This window comes from Sesamum indicum, linkage group LG16 (assembly GCF_000512975.1).
Source record: "Sesamum indicum cultivar Zhongzhi No. 13 linkage group LG16, S_indicum_v1.0, whole genome shotgun sequence".
Lineage (NCBI taxonomy): Eukaryota > Viridiplantae > Streptophyta > Magnoliopsida > Lamiales > Pedaliaceae > Sesamum > Sesamum indicum.
The window spans coordinates 3,353,067-3,370,093 of NC_026160.1; the positions used below are offsets into that span (position 1 = coordinate 3,353,067).

The window sequence follows — 17,027 nt, forward strand, 5'->3', positions numbered from 1 at the left end:
CACATATGCTGAAATTTGAAAGAGGAAGGAACATTTTCCTCTGTTCTAATGGCAGTAATTAACAGAGGATGGTGATCTGACAATCTTCTGGGGAGATGTGAAACTCTGGTGGAATTGAATAATTCAGCCCATTCTTGAGAATATAAGACTCTATCTAAGCGCCTCCAAACCCTTTTGTTAGTCCACGTGAAAGGCTCCCCTTCAAATCCTGCATCAGTTAATCCACTCTCCAGGACCATGTCATTAAAGTCCTCAATAGAGCCCAAGCTACTGATAGTGCCTCCTTGGTTTTCATGTGTGTGAAGCATAGTGTTGAAATCCAAGGAACCTTGTTGGGGGATAGTCTTTTAAGCTCTTCCCACAAGACTCTCTTAGGATTCCTGTAACATTTGGCATATACAAAACTACAAAAACTTCCCTTTTGAAGAAGTATAGAACTAATTTTCACATGAAGGAGTTGATTAGTATTCTGTACCACTTGAACATCAAAACCAAACTGAGCAAGGCACCAAATTTTGTTAGAAATGTTAGAGAAAACAGAATGAAAACCAAACCTATGAATGAAAGAGGCATCTTCGACGTGAATAAAAGGTTCCAACAAAACCAAAATATGAGGTCTATGAGTTAAAAGCATGTCCAAGAGAATTTTTTGTTTATCTATTTTACCAATACCTCGAACATTCCAAATCAGAATTTTGGTCATTTAAAATTGTAGAGAGGAAGAGGAAACAGACCTGGTGTACCTTTTAGGGAGGGTCCTAGTAGTACTGTTACCTTTGTTCTTTTTTCCGTTGCCTCTAACTTTGCATGTTTTGAGAGAGCTATCTTCCATGGAATTGTTTCTCTTTTACTTGTTAGACATAGTTGAGTCTTCCAAAATGTGTTCTTGGAGGTTTGATTCCAGTGCTATGTCATTGACATTTTGATTGATCTCCTGTTCTCTTGCTTGTACTTGTGGCTGGAGCTCAGTGTCAAGCTCCAAAAGTGAGTCACCGTCATCCAAGCTTTGAAATATGTTGTAGATTGGTGTGAGTTCCTCCTCTTTGTCATTGTTTTCTTTGGTGTCCTGAGCCTCACTTTCACTAGTTTCCTCGGTAGCTTGAATCTCAATTATATCCATATCAGAAAGGAACTTATTTCTTCGTTTTTTATTACTACATTCTCCTCTTAAAAGAATTCTAGTTCCTATTGCCTTTGTTGAAGTGCTGCCCTTGTCACCACTTTTTGGGGTCTTCTTAGCTTTTCCTCTGGCTTTCAGTTTGCTTGTGGAATTTCGTTCATGGCTTTCAGCAGTCAAATCTCTGTCCAATAATTCTTCAATTAAGGGGTCATCCAGGTTGAAGTTGTCCATGTTGTCTGTGCAATTTTCTCCTTGAGGCGTCAAGGTATTGTGAGAGGTGCATTCCTGTATGGCAGCTCCCTGAAGAGTTACAGAGTTTGGAGTTCTGGTGTTATCCATCTTTAGGTTCTCCTGTTTTCCATGGCTCTGAATCTGTTCCATTTGATTGTCGTTCTCCAGTTGATCTTTGACCCCCTTTTTTGGCTGGTTGGTTATTGAGCATTCCGCTTTTGCAGCGGGGAATGATGCTTTGCTTCTTTCTGAATTATGGTCGACAGCGGGATGGCTTACTGGCACAATCATCTTTTTTCCTTTATCACGAGCTTGTTTTATCTCAATTCCTGCAAATTGTTGATTCCTACGGTTGATCTTATTATGGGGTGGGGGTTTAGGGGCATTACCTTTCGAAAAACAGTCAGTATCCTTATGTCCCACATGCTTGCACAAAGAACAGTATTCAGGGAGATGTTCAAAAACAACTTTCTGTACTATGGTTACACCATTATGTGCAAGTCAAATTCTTCAATGACAGGTTTTAACAGGTCTATTTCCACACAAACCCTAGCTGTGATAGTTTAGACTTGTTAAGAGTTAAAGCATCAATTTGCAAAGGTGATCCAACCATGCTAGCAACAGAAAAAAGAGCTTCCTTACGAAATAAATGAGCAGGGAGTTCAGGAAAGCAAACCCAAATAGGAACGATAGATGATTCTTGCGTCGGACTAAATGTTGGCGTCCATTTGAAAATTCTCATTGGGAAGCCTTGAAGAAACCAAATGCGCCGTAGCCACAGGCGGGAGTAATCTGACTCGCTGGAAAGGGAGATAAGGGTGTGTTTGGAGTTGATCATGCTGACTGTAAACGCTCCTTGAATCCCCAATCTAGCAATAAGCTGGTGCATTTGACTGTAAGGGGGTGCTCCATGTGAGAATTTTCCAACAAGGAAAAATCGATAGGGCGCCGCGAGCTCCTCTGTCTCAGCATCTGCAAATGATAGAGTGGGTCGACCATGGTTAATGGACTTGATACCGAGTGGTTGGGGGTTATGATCGGCCAGAAAGAATTTTCTAAGATCGCAAGGATGTTGATGAAGACTCTGATTCCCTGTCGAATTAGAGACAGCTTCAGCAAATGATTTAATAAGAGAAATTGACTTCTACTGCTCAGCATGTTTCTACAAATCAGGGGGCAATTTCTGAGTTGATTCGTTCGAGTTGGAATCAAAACCGGCCGAGTTGGCTACCAAGGTTTCCATAGGCATTGAGGCTCCGATGGTGGTCGCTGATTGGAGGGGCTGGTCCGTCATGGGAAGGCGAGTCCACCGGTGGAAATCTAGCCATCAACGCTCGTCGGACGGCAGGGATAGGGTTGCGCAACCGTCGGCGTTTGGGAGGTTCTGTGATCAACACAATGCCTTGATGGAATTGGATGGGAGATGGCTCGTTCGATTCGCACGGAGGAGACGAGTTGATTGGTGGTGGTCCGCGATCGGGAAGCACTCCGGTGGCGGCGAAACAACGACGACAAGGTTCAAAGGTTAAGGTAAAAGCCCAACCTTTCTCGTTGGTGGAATCCAAAATTATTTAGTGGGTAATGTTCGCCTTGGTGGTGATTCGAACGGTATGAGCAGCGGCCGGTGGGTCATCGGGACGGCGCCGGAATTTGAGAAAAACGTTGGCGGTGAAAAAAGGTGGCGAAAATGCGGACTGTGGCTGGCGTGTGGCGGCGCGTCGGAGGCCGGTTCAGAGCACGCGTGGCATGGATGGAAAGATCGTCGGATGACGAATCTGGATCTAGTGCGCGTGGCCAGAAACGTGCCGGAAAAAATTCCGGCGGCCAGCCGGCGGCGGATGTGGCTACGGGTGTCAGCGACAAGGCGGAAGAAGGTCCTGGCTCCCTCTCAGCTCACTCTCACTCTCTCAGCTGTTGTCTTTTAACATAATTGTAATATGGAAATGGCTTGGGTTTCTTGACCTCGTATAGTCCAAGGATAAGAGTCTCTATATGCTTTAAGATGCAATTGTTTTATGTTAACTGCTATCTGGAGACCAAGGACAAGAACTTGACATTCAACAACATTGTTTGAGCAATTTTTGAGTTAGGACGAAGGAATGTGGCAAACTTCTCCACCGGGTGTGATGAATATGACTTTAGCACCGACTTCTTCTTTGTGTAAAGCTCTATCAAAGTATATTTTCCTATGGAGGAGTGACTTCAACGACAAGGACGCTTTCGTTAGGGAGATCATTAAACAACTCCCACTCTGTAGGGATAGGATAATCAGCTAAGAAGTCTATTAATACTTCACTACTTTTTGAGGAATATACACAATTTTGAATTATTATGGCTGAAGATACCACTTTGCAAGTGTATCAGATAGGACGTGCTTCGACATGACATACCTTAGTGGATTTGCTTTCTAAACGAGCCGTACGGTATGTGGTTGGAAGTAATACTTTAATTTTTGGATTGAAAAGATGAGCGCCAAACATAATTTTTCAAATGGTGAGTATTTCAGTTAATTAGGCATCACCATTCTACTCAACTAGTACAAAACACTTTTCTAGACAAAATGCATAATATCCCCCTGTGTTTTAGAAAGTATGAAAAAAACACTCTCCTGTTTTCAGAATAGCCTAAAATCCCCCTCCTGTTTTGTTTTACTCAACAAAAAACCCCCATTCTGTTAGCAACTAATAGAAGGTGGAGGAGACGCGCGTCTGCTACTTTTGGTAGTCATTTTCTGCGGTTTAGGTTCATATTTAATGACACTTTAGACTAAAAATACCCCTCTATGGGTCTATATAACATACAAAGGACTTTTTGGCTTGTTCGTGTCTTCCTTTTTCCATTTCTCACCTTAAAAAACAAGTATTAAATTTTGTCATATTAAATTTAAATTGAAATATTAAATTATATTTAATTTATTTAATGATAAATATTAAATTAAATTATATTTAAATTCAAATAATTTTATAATTTTTAATTATTAAATCTAAAATTATTTTTTATTAATTAAAATATATATGTAATTACAATAATTATTACTAATTAGCCAAAATATTTAATTATTATAATTATTTAAAATATTCTTGATTAAATAAATTATATTTTAATTAATATAATTAAAATTAATTAAAAAATTTAAAAAAACAAGAAAAACTGCAATTTCGCCCCTTTTTCGCCGAAAACTTGTTTCTAAGTTTCCAGCGCCGTCCGGACGAATTTTCGACGGCCAATGGTACCATTCAAATCCTCTCTTTAAGACGAACATTTTCATACCTCCAATTTGAGTTTTCGTCAATCATAGAGAGTTGGCTCAAGTCACGACCGCTGAACATGTTTAACGTCGATTCGTCGCTGTCCGATCGAATCTCTGTCTCAAACCACCACCATCAGACTCGTCTCTTCAAAACGATTCTAACGAAACTGACCTCACCCAATTTGATAAAAAAAATTTAGGGAGATACGAGCATTTTAACAAATAAGGGTAGTTAGTTATTTTTTTTAATATATAATAATAATATATTTTTAAAAAAATTTAAATTATTTATATATAATATACGTTAAATAATTTATTGAATCTAGACCTTTTATTTTTTTAAAATCTAATGGTTGAGATTAATTGATTAGATCTAACGATCAGTATTTGATCAAAAACGATCTAACGGTCATTAAAATAAAAAGTAATATATAATAAGTAAGGGTATAACGGTTATTTTCTAAAAAATTAACACCGTTAGTTGGATTTAACGGAGAAGGGGCGATTGAGCTGAGTTTTACAAAATATAGGGAGGCTTTTAGCCTATTCTCATAACAAGAGGGTTTTTTTTTAAGACTTTTTAAAACACAGGGGGGTTTTATGCATTTTGTCCCACTTTTCTTCCCCTCATCATTTTCTTGTGCTAGTTGAGCTCCAACTGACATTCTTGAGCAACTATATCGAGAATTAATGGATGTAGGCACTGGTGCAATCAGTAAGGGAGTTTTAATCAAGTAGGACTTTGTGTTTCTAAAAGCATTACGACAAGTTTCATCCCATTTAAATGGAGCACCCTTTTTCATGATGTGGCTAAAAGGTTGACATCATCCAAACCAGTTTGAAATGAACCTTCCGAGATACGCCAACTTTCCTTGCAAACTCTTAAATTCATGGATGCTTTGAGGTTTAGCATCTTTAAGATTCCATCGGTCTTGGCTTTTTCAATCTCTATTCCTCTATGGTGAACAAAAAACCTAAGAAATTTTTTCGAGGTGACACTGGATACACATTTCAATATATTCATCTTGAGTTGATATCTCCTCAGTCATTCAAATATCTTCCTTAAATCTTGGATATGATTATCTCCTTTTGAACTTCACGACAAGGTCGTTGATGTAGCATTCAATATTTGTGTGAAGCATATCATCAAATATCCTCTGCAGGCCCTTTGGTATGTGGCACCAACATTTTTCAAGCCAAACAACATTATTTTGTAGTAGTATATCCCTTTTTGGGGTACACAATGCCATTAGTTCTTCATCTCTTAGTGTCATGCGTATTTAGTTGCACCCAGATGACCCATCCATGAATTTCATGCTCGGTGGTGGCATCAATCATGAGTTTTGCGATGGGCAAGGTAAAATCAACGTTGGGGCACACAAATTTCAAGTCACTAAAATCGACACATTCTCGAATTAGTCTATTTTTCTTTCTAATGGGAGCAATGCTTGATATCCATGTTGGATATTTGACTTATCGAATGAACCCAACCTCGACTGAGTTTGTTGACTTTGAATTCGATCAAATGGACCAACTTAGATTGGAGTCAGCATTGAGTTTACTTGACAAGGTGAGCTCCTTTCTTTATTGACAACTGATGGATTGCCACCTTTGCTCATTTCCTTATATAAATATGCAAACGCATCTTTGAATTTTTTGAATAACTCAATATATGTTTCCTCCTCGTTGGCAGTTAATAGGGCATTGATGTAGATTAGCCGAGGATTTTCAACATTACCAAATTGATTTCTTTCAATTTGTCAACAGTGGCCTTGTAGTATGTTTGGTTGGGGCAAAAGTTGGAATATAAGAGAAGTGGAAGTAAAAACGAATGTCTAAGAGATAGTTTGGTATTTCGTTAGGGAGGAAAGATGGAGGGGAAGTAAAAGTCAGTATGTATGAAACCCCTTTACGGTCTAATTCTTCTTTCGCCCAAAGTTAGACGAAAAAGTGAAAGTATAAGGCTTAAGAGACAAAACAAATATATATTTTATTTTTATTTACTCTGTTACCCAAATATATTTTTTTAATCCAATTCTGTTTTGCATAATACTGTACATAATCACCAGAGAAAAGATAATAAAATTGCTGAAAAACTATTGCATCGAAGTCAACGTTGAATTTCTTTTAATAAAAAATAATCTTGTTCTTGTTTGATAAATATTTTTATTAATAAGGTTTTTAAATTTCGATATACTAAAATTTTATTAGTATAATTGTAAAGTTTATATATGGCCTAATGACCTTCTAAGGTCGGCCCAGCAGAGCAAAGGCCCAAACCCACCCGGCTGCCCACTTACACTACCCGACCCACTACCGGTAACACGACCCATGACCTCTATCCTATGTATTGGTCCTAACCCTAATGATTGCTATCTTTTTTTTCCCTTCGCTTCTTGTGCGCCGACAGTGTCTATCCTCTCTCCTTCACTCTATTTCTGCCATGGATTGTCTTTCCTTACCTCTTCTCCGAGAATGGAGGTGGCCTTCCATAGCCAACTTAATGGCTTATGGAAAGCCACCGTTATCCTCCATTCCTACGGTTTAGTTTTCCTATAAAAGGGTTTCTCCCCCTCGGATCCTACACACGAAAATACTCATTCTTCTCATTCCTCTCATACTGATTCTAAGTGATCTTTGTTGTGTGTCTTTGTGACCGGTTGTGAGAGGTAAGATCTCTGTGATCGGTCGGACTATTCTCTAGTGGAGTAACCGTGGGTTTGGCCCCCCTTTTTCTCGTGGTGTGCAAGTCTCTGTGACAGAGAAACGTGACCTTTGTGGTTGGATCTGGCAATACCCTGAGTCATCTTCAAATTATCAGATTTGTTCTTTTATTTTCTAGATTTATATATATATTCATTATTTTCATTCTTGGTTTGTATTAAGGAGTTTCGTACTCCACATATACTGTAATAGTTGGCTAGGTGATTTTTGTGAAAGAGATATCACTGAGGGTTTTCTCCCTGCAGTGGTATTAGAGCCATCTCTGATACGACAGCTCCCGGTGGTGGTACTCTCTGAAACCCCTCCTCTTTATTTCGTTGATATCTCTGTTTATATTAATGTCAGATCATTATCTCTGTTATTCCTATTTACCATGGTTAAACCCCCTAATATCCCTCTTGGCCAGACCCTTGAGGTCGTCGGGTATCTAGACGGGATTTAGGCCGGTGAACCTCGGTTTGTTTGATATCTCAAGTTATTATCTTTGTGACCTTCTAATCTCTGTAATACCATCACTGATGTAGGTCGCGCGAAATCAGGATCACTAGGTCGGATCGCTGTATTTGGATCGCTAAATCCCTCTTTCGAACTACCTCTAGTGGATCCTGAGAACAAAGCAAACGTGAAACTAGCCGAGTAGCCCTCGGCGATGGCCCTCTGATACTTAAGTTAAAAAAGTGGGGTCGAAAATATGATAACGAGATCGAATGAGATCACAAATATGGCGGTAAAATAATGTGGTGAAAACGTATATGAATAATCATAAATAAGGCTATTTATAACTGTACGGTACCCTCTATGTATGCGACACGTGGCCCCAATGAAAGTGAGCCACGTCATCCTTTGTAAAAGCCTGCTGCTGCCGCTGTCGTACCTGCACACTGGTCCCCACGCGCACAGTCAGAGAGTACATAAAAAGGTGCTTAAAAATATAGGGGTATTTTTGTAATTATATAACTTCCCTTATCATTACTCCCCCACTTCTCTTAGTGTCATTAATGACACTAAGGGAAGTAAACAGTCACCATGTCAGTTTGAAGGATCTCGGCCATCTGTCCTAAGCCACGTGTCTCCATCCGCTGGAATGTGGGAAGGCGCGCTGCCTCAAATATTCCCCTATATATAGTCCCCCATTTGAACTTTTTTGACCACCCAAACTAATCTCATTCGATCTCCCCCTGCGAGCTACCTCCATTCTCCAGGTATTCCTCAATCCTTTCTTATTCCAACTTTTGATATCATGTCTTCTAGGTCTAGGAGTCTTTCCGTTCCTGTGTCTGCTTCCGAGTCTGACTCGAGCTCAGATTCGAGCTCTATGTCGGGATCGTCAGCGACCTCCACAAGGGAGACCGCTGGTACTTCTCGCGATCCCACTTCTTCCATTCCCGAACCTCATTCTAACCTTCCTGAGGAAATTGCTGAATCCGATGAGGCCCCTGTTTTTCAAAAATATATTGAAATGATGCAACAAAAGCCATGGTTAGGAATCGCGAGCATCATTAAAACAACTCCTGTAGCATTAAAAAGAAAATATTATATTCCTGCTCTGCTGATTACGATATTATCATTCCTCGTTCATTTGATCACATGCATCAGCCCCAGAAAGCTACTGTGCTTTATCCGTGCTCCATTTAGATGTCGGATTACGTTTTACATTACCCCGCGAAGTGAACAATATCCTTGTCCGATTAGGTCTCTGCCCAATGCAATTATCCCCCAATTCTATTAGCTATATACTCATGTTCATTATTGTTATGGAACACCTTGATTTGTCTCCCTCTTTTGACAATTTCTGGTCACTATACAATATCACTGCCTCCAAAAGATCGGGGGAGACTGGGTGGTTCTACTTAACCACATGCAAGGACTGTTGTTTCTTAGACGATTTGAGGTCTAATGTCGGTCCTTGGCGTGATAGCTATTTCTTTCTACGACCTCCACCTGGGCAATCTTGGGATTTTTACTTGGGTTGACGTGAGTCTAAGCCCAAACCCGAAACTTTTGGGGAGGGGTTCGAGAAAGTCTGTTTTGGTACCTTCCGAAAGTACTACTACAGGAGAAAGTCTTGAAGCTCGCGGGCCTCTCCCATGCTCCTATTCCAGTCAAAAGCTCTTTAGGTGATTACAGAAGTCCTATCTTTTCTTTCCTCTTCCTTTAAGCGATCTCTAACTAATTCCTCTTGTAGAGTCTGAAATCATGCTGGCCAGGATCGCGAACAAAACCAGAGCGAAGAAGGGAACATTACCTCCCTCGGTCGATCGCGAGCTCAAACGTGCGGCGGCGGCTGCCAAAAGGAAATGCAAGGAACGTGCTCCGACTCTGACCCCATCTCCTACAACCGGTACAGCCTCCGAACAACCGTCTCTCCAACTAAGGCAAGGGGTCAAACGCCTGACGAGCAAGTGGAAGTAGTGGAGATATCTGAGAATCGAGGTCTGAAGAGGAAAAGAGGCAAAGAGAGAGCGATCCCCGAATCAGATATCCCAGCAGAACCGACCGAGAGCAGGAGCGATCCTTCTTCAAGGTCAAGGCCAGGCAGATTAGAGGCCAAGCTCGCCGCAGACAGGGTCGTTGAGCCCGAGAGTCGCAAAAGATTTTCCGCGTTCCAAGAAGTGTGCCAACGGACAAGAGACGAGCGATCTTCGTCTGCTCGAGTTGCTGAGATGTCCGGCGAAAAATGGGTTCCTGACTGGAAAATCTCAAAAAACAGTAGCGTTCTACGAACCCTAGCCGGACAGGACTCTTGGGAGATTTACAGGGCCGCTTGCCTGGAACGGGACCAGGTCATCCTTGCCCAAACCTCTCATACATCCATCGAGGAGCACTTCGCGCACAATATGACTCAGGTAACCAACAGCTTACCCTACTCACGAACTGATTTTCCATGAATCTTTCCTTTGCAACAGGCCATGGCCTTTGCCCATAACCTCTCCCTCCAATGCTCGATGTGGAGACACGATAAGATCATCCTTGAATCAAAAACTGTGGAGATGGAGGAGAAGATTCTAGAGCAACAATCATTGATCGAATCCCTTCAGTTCGATGCCCAAGAGAAGAAGGAGCTCACTTCCAAGCTGGAAATTTCTGAGAGAGAATTAGAGGAAGCCAGATCCACAGCCCAAACAGATCGCGCAACTGCCTTTGAAGCGGGCAGGGAGCAGGGTTTAACTGAAGGTCGGGCCCACTTTTTGCAGAGCTAGGAGCACAAGGATATGTTGAATCAAGCTCGCATGAATGGTGCTCGCGACTTTCTGAAGTCTAGGACCTTTCGAGAGGCTGTGGAGAACCAGGCGTCAGACTTTATGGTTGAGGGGTTCGAGAAGTGCCAAGGCCAAATCCTGAAGCTCGAAGGGTTCGTGGAAGATTTTGATCTCGACCAGCTGGACGTATCTTTAGATAAAAATCTCGAACCATACCCCCCTGGCCCAGCACCTGTTGATGATTTTCCAGAATTTCTCCCTCTGATGGACGAACTACCACCCCCATTTCCTATCTTGTAGATGTATAGGGATGAATGAACAATTTTTGTAAGCACCCTCTTTTTTTTGTATTCCGAACTAACAATGTCGATTTAGGGATGAATTCCCTTTTTTGTAAGCTAATGATTATCAATACTAAATATTTTGTTCATCAGAACCTCGAGTAGTTTGTATTCTTGTATATCTACGAAGATTCCTGCTAAGTTTAAAAAACTTGCGTCTCCCTTCAGGTCGTTCCACGAGACCTATTACAAAACTCCTGCATTATGATAGCGTATAGACCTTTTAAGTTATAAAATCTGCAACCCCTTCATATCGCTATCTTTTCCAGATCATTTATGAACCTTTTTCAGGTTAGAAATCCTGCGTCTTTTTCAAATCGCTTATGAACCCTTTTCAGGTCAAAAATCCTGTGTATCTTTTACAGATTGCTTATGTACCTTTTTCAGGTTAGAAATCCTGCGTATCTTTTTCAGATCGCTTATGAACCTTATTTCATGTTAGAAATCCTGCACATCTTTTTCCGATCGCTTATGAACCTTTTTCAAGTCAGAAATCCTGCGCATCTTTTTCAGATCGCTTATGAACCTTTTTCAGGTTAGAAATCCTGCGTATCTTTTTCAGATCGCTTATGAACCTTTTTTAGGTTAGAAATCCTGCGCATCTTTTTCAGATCGCTTATGAACCTTTTTCAGGTTAGAAATTCTGCGCATCTTTTTCAGATCGCTTATGAACTTTATTTCAGGTTAGAAATCATGCGTATCATTTTCAGATCGCTTATGAACCTTTTACTTCTAAGGTTAACTTTGAAAGAACACAACAGAACTTGTAGATGCAAAATGACCTTTTACAGGTCGTCTTTTTCAGACTATTGAAATGTCTTTTTCAAACAATTGCAAGCCTTTTTTCAGGCAAGACCTTGCTAGGTAGCTTACATACATCTAAGCATAAAATTTCTTCAAATTATGCAGATTCCAAGGTCGCGGCAGATTCTTCCCTTCTAAGTCTTGTAAGATGTATGTCCCTTTCCGTCGGATTTCCACTACCTTGTATGGGCCTTCCCATGTCGGATCAAGCTTTCCAACATGCTTCGACACTTCAACTTTCTTCAACACCAGGTCGCCAACTTGAAAACTCCTCGGTCGCACTCTTCGATTATAATTTCTGGTCATCATACTTTTGTACCTCAAGATCTTTGCGTACGCGCGATCTCTACCTTCTTCAATCATTGTAAGGTCAACTCGAGCTGTCTCTTCCCCGACCTCCGCAGGTATGACAGCTTCACTGCCATATACCAAACAGAAGAGGGTCTCACCCGTGGCAGTTCGTGGGGTCGTTCGATATGCCCAGAGTACTCCAGGCAGCTGACCCATGCCCCTTTTGCTCCTTCCAACCGAGTCTTCAAGTATTGCAACAGGGTTCGGTTCGTGACCTCGGCCTGCCCATTCACTTGTGGGTTCCCGACCGCCGTAAAATTCTGTTGGATTTTCAGCTCTTTACACAACGCCACGATCTTCTTTCCTTGGAACTGGGTTCCGTTATCCGATACCAGAACGCGCGGAACCCCGAACCTGCAAATAATATTTTTCCAAATGAAATTGACTACCTCTTTTTCAGAGATTTTTGCCAAAGCTTCCGCCTCGACCGACTTGGAAAAGTACTCGACCGCCACAATCAAGAATTTTTTCTGAGCCACTGCTTGAGGAAATGGACCAATGATATCGATCCCCCATTGATCAAAAGGGCATGCGACTTTCAAGGGCTCCAGAGGGGTCGTTGGGGAACGCAGCAATCCCGCATATTTTTGGCAACTTTCACATTTTCTAGCGAACTCCTTTGCATCCTCCACCATCGTGGGCCAAAAATAGCCTTGCCTAAGGATCTTATGAGCCAGCGATCTTCCTCCTAAATGATTTCCGCAACTGCCTTCATGTATTTCCTTCATAACATACTGCGACCTCTCGGCATCTAAGCATTTCAACAAAATATCTTCTGGAGTTCTCTTGTAGAGATCATCTCCGATCATAGTAAAGCGATTTGCTTTGAACTGTAGTCTCTTGGCAGCGATTGCGCCGCTAGGCAACTCCCCATGCTTTAAATACCGAACAAAAGGCGTTTTCCAGGAATCCGTCATCTCAACTGCGTGAACCTCCGCTTCATCTATTACCGGTTGTGACTTTACCATCACCGTGATCTTTCTTTCGTTAATTCCTTCGACTAGCGACCCGAACTTCGACAAGGTATCCGCTCGTGCGTTCTCGTCCCTTGGGATTTGGTTAATCGTGCATCTGTCAAATTTTTTTATCATGTCTTTCACCTTTGCCAGGTATTGTGTCATGGACCACTCTCGCGTCTCATAGGTGCCCTGTACCTGCATCGCGACAAGTTGTGAGTCCGTATATACGTCTACCTGCCTTACACCTCCATCCCATGTCGTCTGCAATTCTTGAATTAAAGCTTCATATTCAGCTTTATTGTTGGTAGCCGGAAAATTTAGCCTCACGGAGATCTCGATCTCAGCACCATCTGGTCCTTGCAAGTAAATACCAGCTCCTCCATTCTTTGAGGTCGACGACCCATCCACGTGTAACAGCCATCTTTCCTCTTTTTCTGGTTGTTCACCAACGAGCTCAACCAGGAAATCAGCAAACACTTGTGCTTTAACTGCACTCCTCGTTTGAAATTCAATGTCAAATTCTCCCAGCTCCACCGCGCATTTAATCATCCTGCCAGATGTATCCGATTTTGACATAACCTGCTTCAAAGGATGATTAGTTAAGACAACAATAGGGTGGGACTGGAAGTAAGGTCGCAACTTCCTTGCTGTTGTCACCAAAGACAATGCCAACTTCTCGATCTGGATATACTTCTTCTCTGCTCCTTGTAACATTTTGCTAATGTAGTAACAGGACTTTGCTTTCCATTTTCCTCGCGCACCAGCACCGAGCTAACCGCGTTATCTGAGCACCAGTACCGAACATTCTCTTTTTTTGTTTCACCGGCTTGACCTGTGAATCAATATTAAGTCTATGCACAATTACCTCGGGGTTTATACATTGAAAAGAGGGGCTCCATGCAAAGAGGTCGTTATTCCTCCGCAAGAAATCAATCATCATTTTTTCCATCTCCATCGTCATCTGCGATCCAATACGGGTCATTTTCTGGAAATTTTCTGAAATTAATTCAACCTCCTTGTACTCCTCCGACGGCTCAATTCTTTCCATTTTTCCTCGTTTTGCCTTCTCATTTTGGCTCATCTCCTCCTTCCTCTTTTCTTTTTTCATCGTTTCTCCCTGCTTCACGGCTAAGTTATAGCATTGCCTAGCTGTTCGCTGATCGCATCTTACTTCCCCGACTCCTTGTGGTGTTGGAAACTTCATCTTCAAATGATATGTAAACACCACTGCCTTAAACTTGTTCAATGTTGGTCGCCCTAATACCACGTTATCTGCAAAATGACTGTCAACCACCAAAAATTGAACCATGCAGGTCTTTCTTCTGGGTTCTTCCCCCAAAGAAACTAGTAGCTCGATCACACCTTCAGGAACGACCTCATTGCCTCCAAATCCGACCAAAGGTGTTCGAATTGGCTTCAATCTCACATTTCCCAAGTCCATTTTCCTGAGAACATCACTAAAAATAATATCAACAGAATTACCGTTATCTATCAACACTTTGTGTACCTGGTAGTTAGCGATGTCCATCTTAATGACCATGCGATCGTTCTGGTCAAGGGTGTCCGAACTCAAGTCTTCATCTCCAAAGACGATATTTTCCTGCTTCGCTACATGCAACATTTGCTCCCCGTACTTGAGTTTGTTCTCCCTTGTGTACTTCTTTCTTGCTCTCATCGAATCTCCATTGGTCGGTCCACCGGAGATAGTATGAATAACACCCTTCGTGGGTGCATTGTCCCGTGCTACGCTTTTTCCCGTCTCATCCTTTTGATGCCTCTCGCGGCTCCGCGATCTACTACGTCCGCCCGTTTTGGCACTCCTGTCAATCAGATGTTTAAAATAGCCTTGTCTTACCAACCATTCGATCTCATCTCTTAATTGGTCGCAATCCTCCGTGTTATGACCTTTGTCTTTATGGAACCTGCAATATTTGTGTGAGTTTTTCTTAGCCGACGTATCACGCATCTTACCCGGCCATTGCAGGAGGCCCTCCTTTTCGACCATCGCCATCACCCACTCTCTAGTGGTTGTCCAGGGGGTATACTTGTGATGTCGAGGCAATACGGCCCTCTCTGTTCACGATCTTTTTCAGATTGCTGCTTGCCATCTCTCGGTTGTTCTCCTCTCAATCTTCCCGGATCCCTCGTCCAGTCATTGTCCTTCATGGCATTCATCTCTTCCTCATCAATGTATTTTTGTTCCATTTCCATTAACTGCTCTATCCCCGTTGGCGGGTCTCGAGCCAATGCCGACGCGAAGCGGCCTTTCTGCAAACCATGTATTAAGATGCTCACCATCATATCGATCCTCAAGTCCTGGACCTCCAATACCTCGTTATTGAATCTTCCCACGAAAGCCTTCAACATTTCATCCTCCCTTTGTCTGATCGTGAAGAGCTGAGTCGCTGACCTCTTTGCTTTTCTTTTGCTGGCAAAATGAAAAGAAAATTTATGAATTAGTTGTTCGTAAGAATCAATTGTTCCACTACCTAGGCTCGTGAACCATTCTTGAGCCTTGCCCTTCAGAGTAGTGACAAACAGCTTCGCTTTGATCGGGTCCATCTGGCCGTATAGATTCATGACCAGGTCGAATGCAGCAACATGTTCCCTAGGATCATTGCTCCCATCGCACTTGGGAAGATCCAAGAACCAAAAGCTACTATCCACCACCTCCAATAAGATTTGATTAGTGAAAGGCGAGCTCCTGTTTTGTGATACGATCTCTCCCCTTTTCTTCAATTCCTCTATTTGCATTCCCAGTTTCTCAATCTGCTTGCCAACGCTATCCACATCCGCTCTCGATATGTCTGGTTGTCTAGTGACTGTTCTTCTGCTGGCCATCGTTCTTTTGTTGGTTATTTCATTTGATAAGGTTCTCTCGGGACCTTTTTCAGGCGCCCTTGAGACCTCTCTCCTCTGCTCTGTTTCTACTTCCTGAAACAACTGCCTCCTAACCCCTTCCCTAGCTGGGGTTACTGTTCTGCACTCATACTCCACAATGGGCTTTCTGCTCGCCTCTTCGATCATATGCTGCAACTCTTCCTTCGTCATCTGCACCATCCGCTCTTCTCCTTTCCCTGGGGTTTCTTCCACCTATTGTCCTCGTCGTGATGACCCTTCCATTTCCAACTCGTTCTCAGTTTCCCACAGACGACGCCAAATGATGTAGGTCGCGCGAAATCAGGATACTGGGTCGGATCGCTGTATTTGGATCGCTAAATCCCTCGGCAATGTCTCTTCGATGCTTAAGTTAGAAAAGTGGGGTCGAAAATATGATAACGAGATCGAATGAGATCACAAATATGGCGGTAAAATGATGTGGTGAAAACGTATATGAATAATCATAAATGAGGTTATTTATAACTGTATGGTACCCTCTATGTATGCGACACGTGGCCCCAATGAAAGCGAGCCACGTCATCCCCTGTAAAAGCCTGTTGCCGCCGCTGTCGTACCTGCACACTAGGCCCCACGCGCATAGTCAGAGAGTACATAAAAAGGTGCTTAAAAATATAGGGGTATTTTTGTAATTATATAACTTCCCTTATCAATCACTGATCTGTGTGATTCCTTAGTACTAATCTGTGTGATCTCCTATAATAACTGTTGATATATATTCTGTAGTGATTTCATTATTTATCAACTGTTTGAAAGATTGTAATCTCTGATCCTATAGTTTCTACGACATATTTTACATATCTGTTGCATTCTCTGATTTATTGAGATATCAACTGAAATCTTTGTGATTCTGCCATCCTCGTTACTGTGATCTGTTGTGTTCTTTTGTTTGTGACTTAGTTGTTGTGAGCACCTGTTAAAACCTTTTCGGAATAATCACTAAAACTTGCTTAAAAACCTTTTCTGAAATTTTCTTTAAATTTATTTTATAATGGCCGGATATAACCTACAACTTTTTGATGAAAAAAGTGATTTTTCAATCTGGCAACAAAAAATGAAGGGAATTTTGATTCAGCAAAGAGTTTTTAAAGCCATTGATGACAACTATTTGGAAAATATTTCAGAAGAAAAAATACAAGAAAATGATGA

The 17,027-nt window shown here is 41.8% G+C and overlaps 1 protein-coding gene across 1 annotated transcript; it reads right to left on the reverse strand.

Annotated features, from left to right (window-relative positions):
- Positions 12,030–13,694, reverse strand: LOC105178702. The gene has a single exon (XM_011102232.1). It carries the CDS (start codon positions 13,692–13,694, stop codon positions 12,030–12,032), a length of 1,665 nt encoding a protein of 554 aa, XP_011100534.1.

What these genes read in the sequence shown, in the direction of transcription:
- LOC105178702 (XM_011102232.1), bottom strand. Translation starts at nt 13,694, where the DNA reads ATGTTACAAGGAGCAGAGAAGAAGTATATCCAGATCGAGAAGTTGGCA.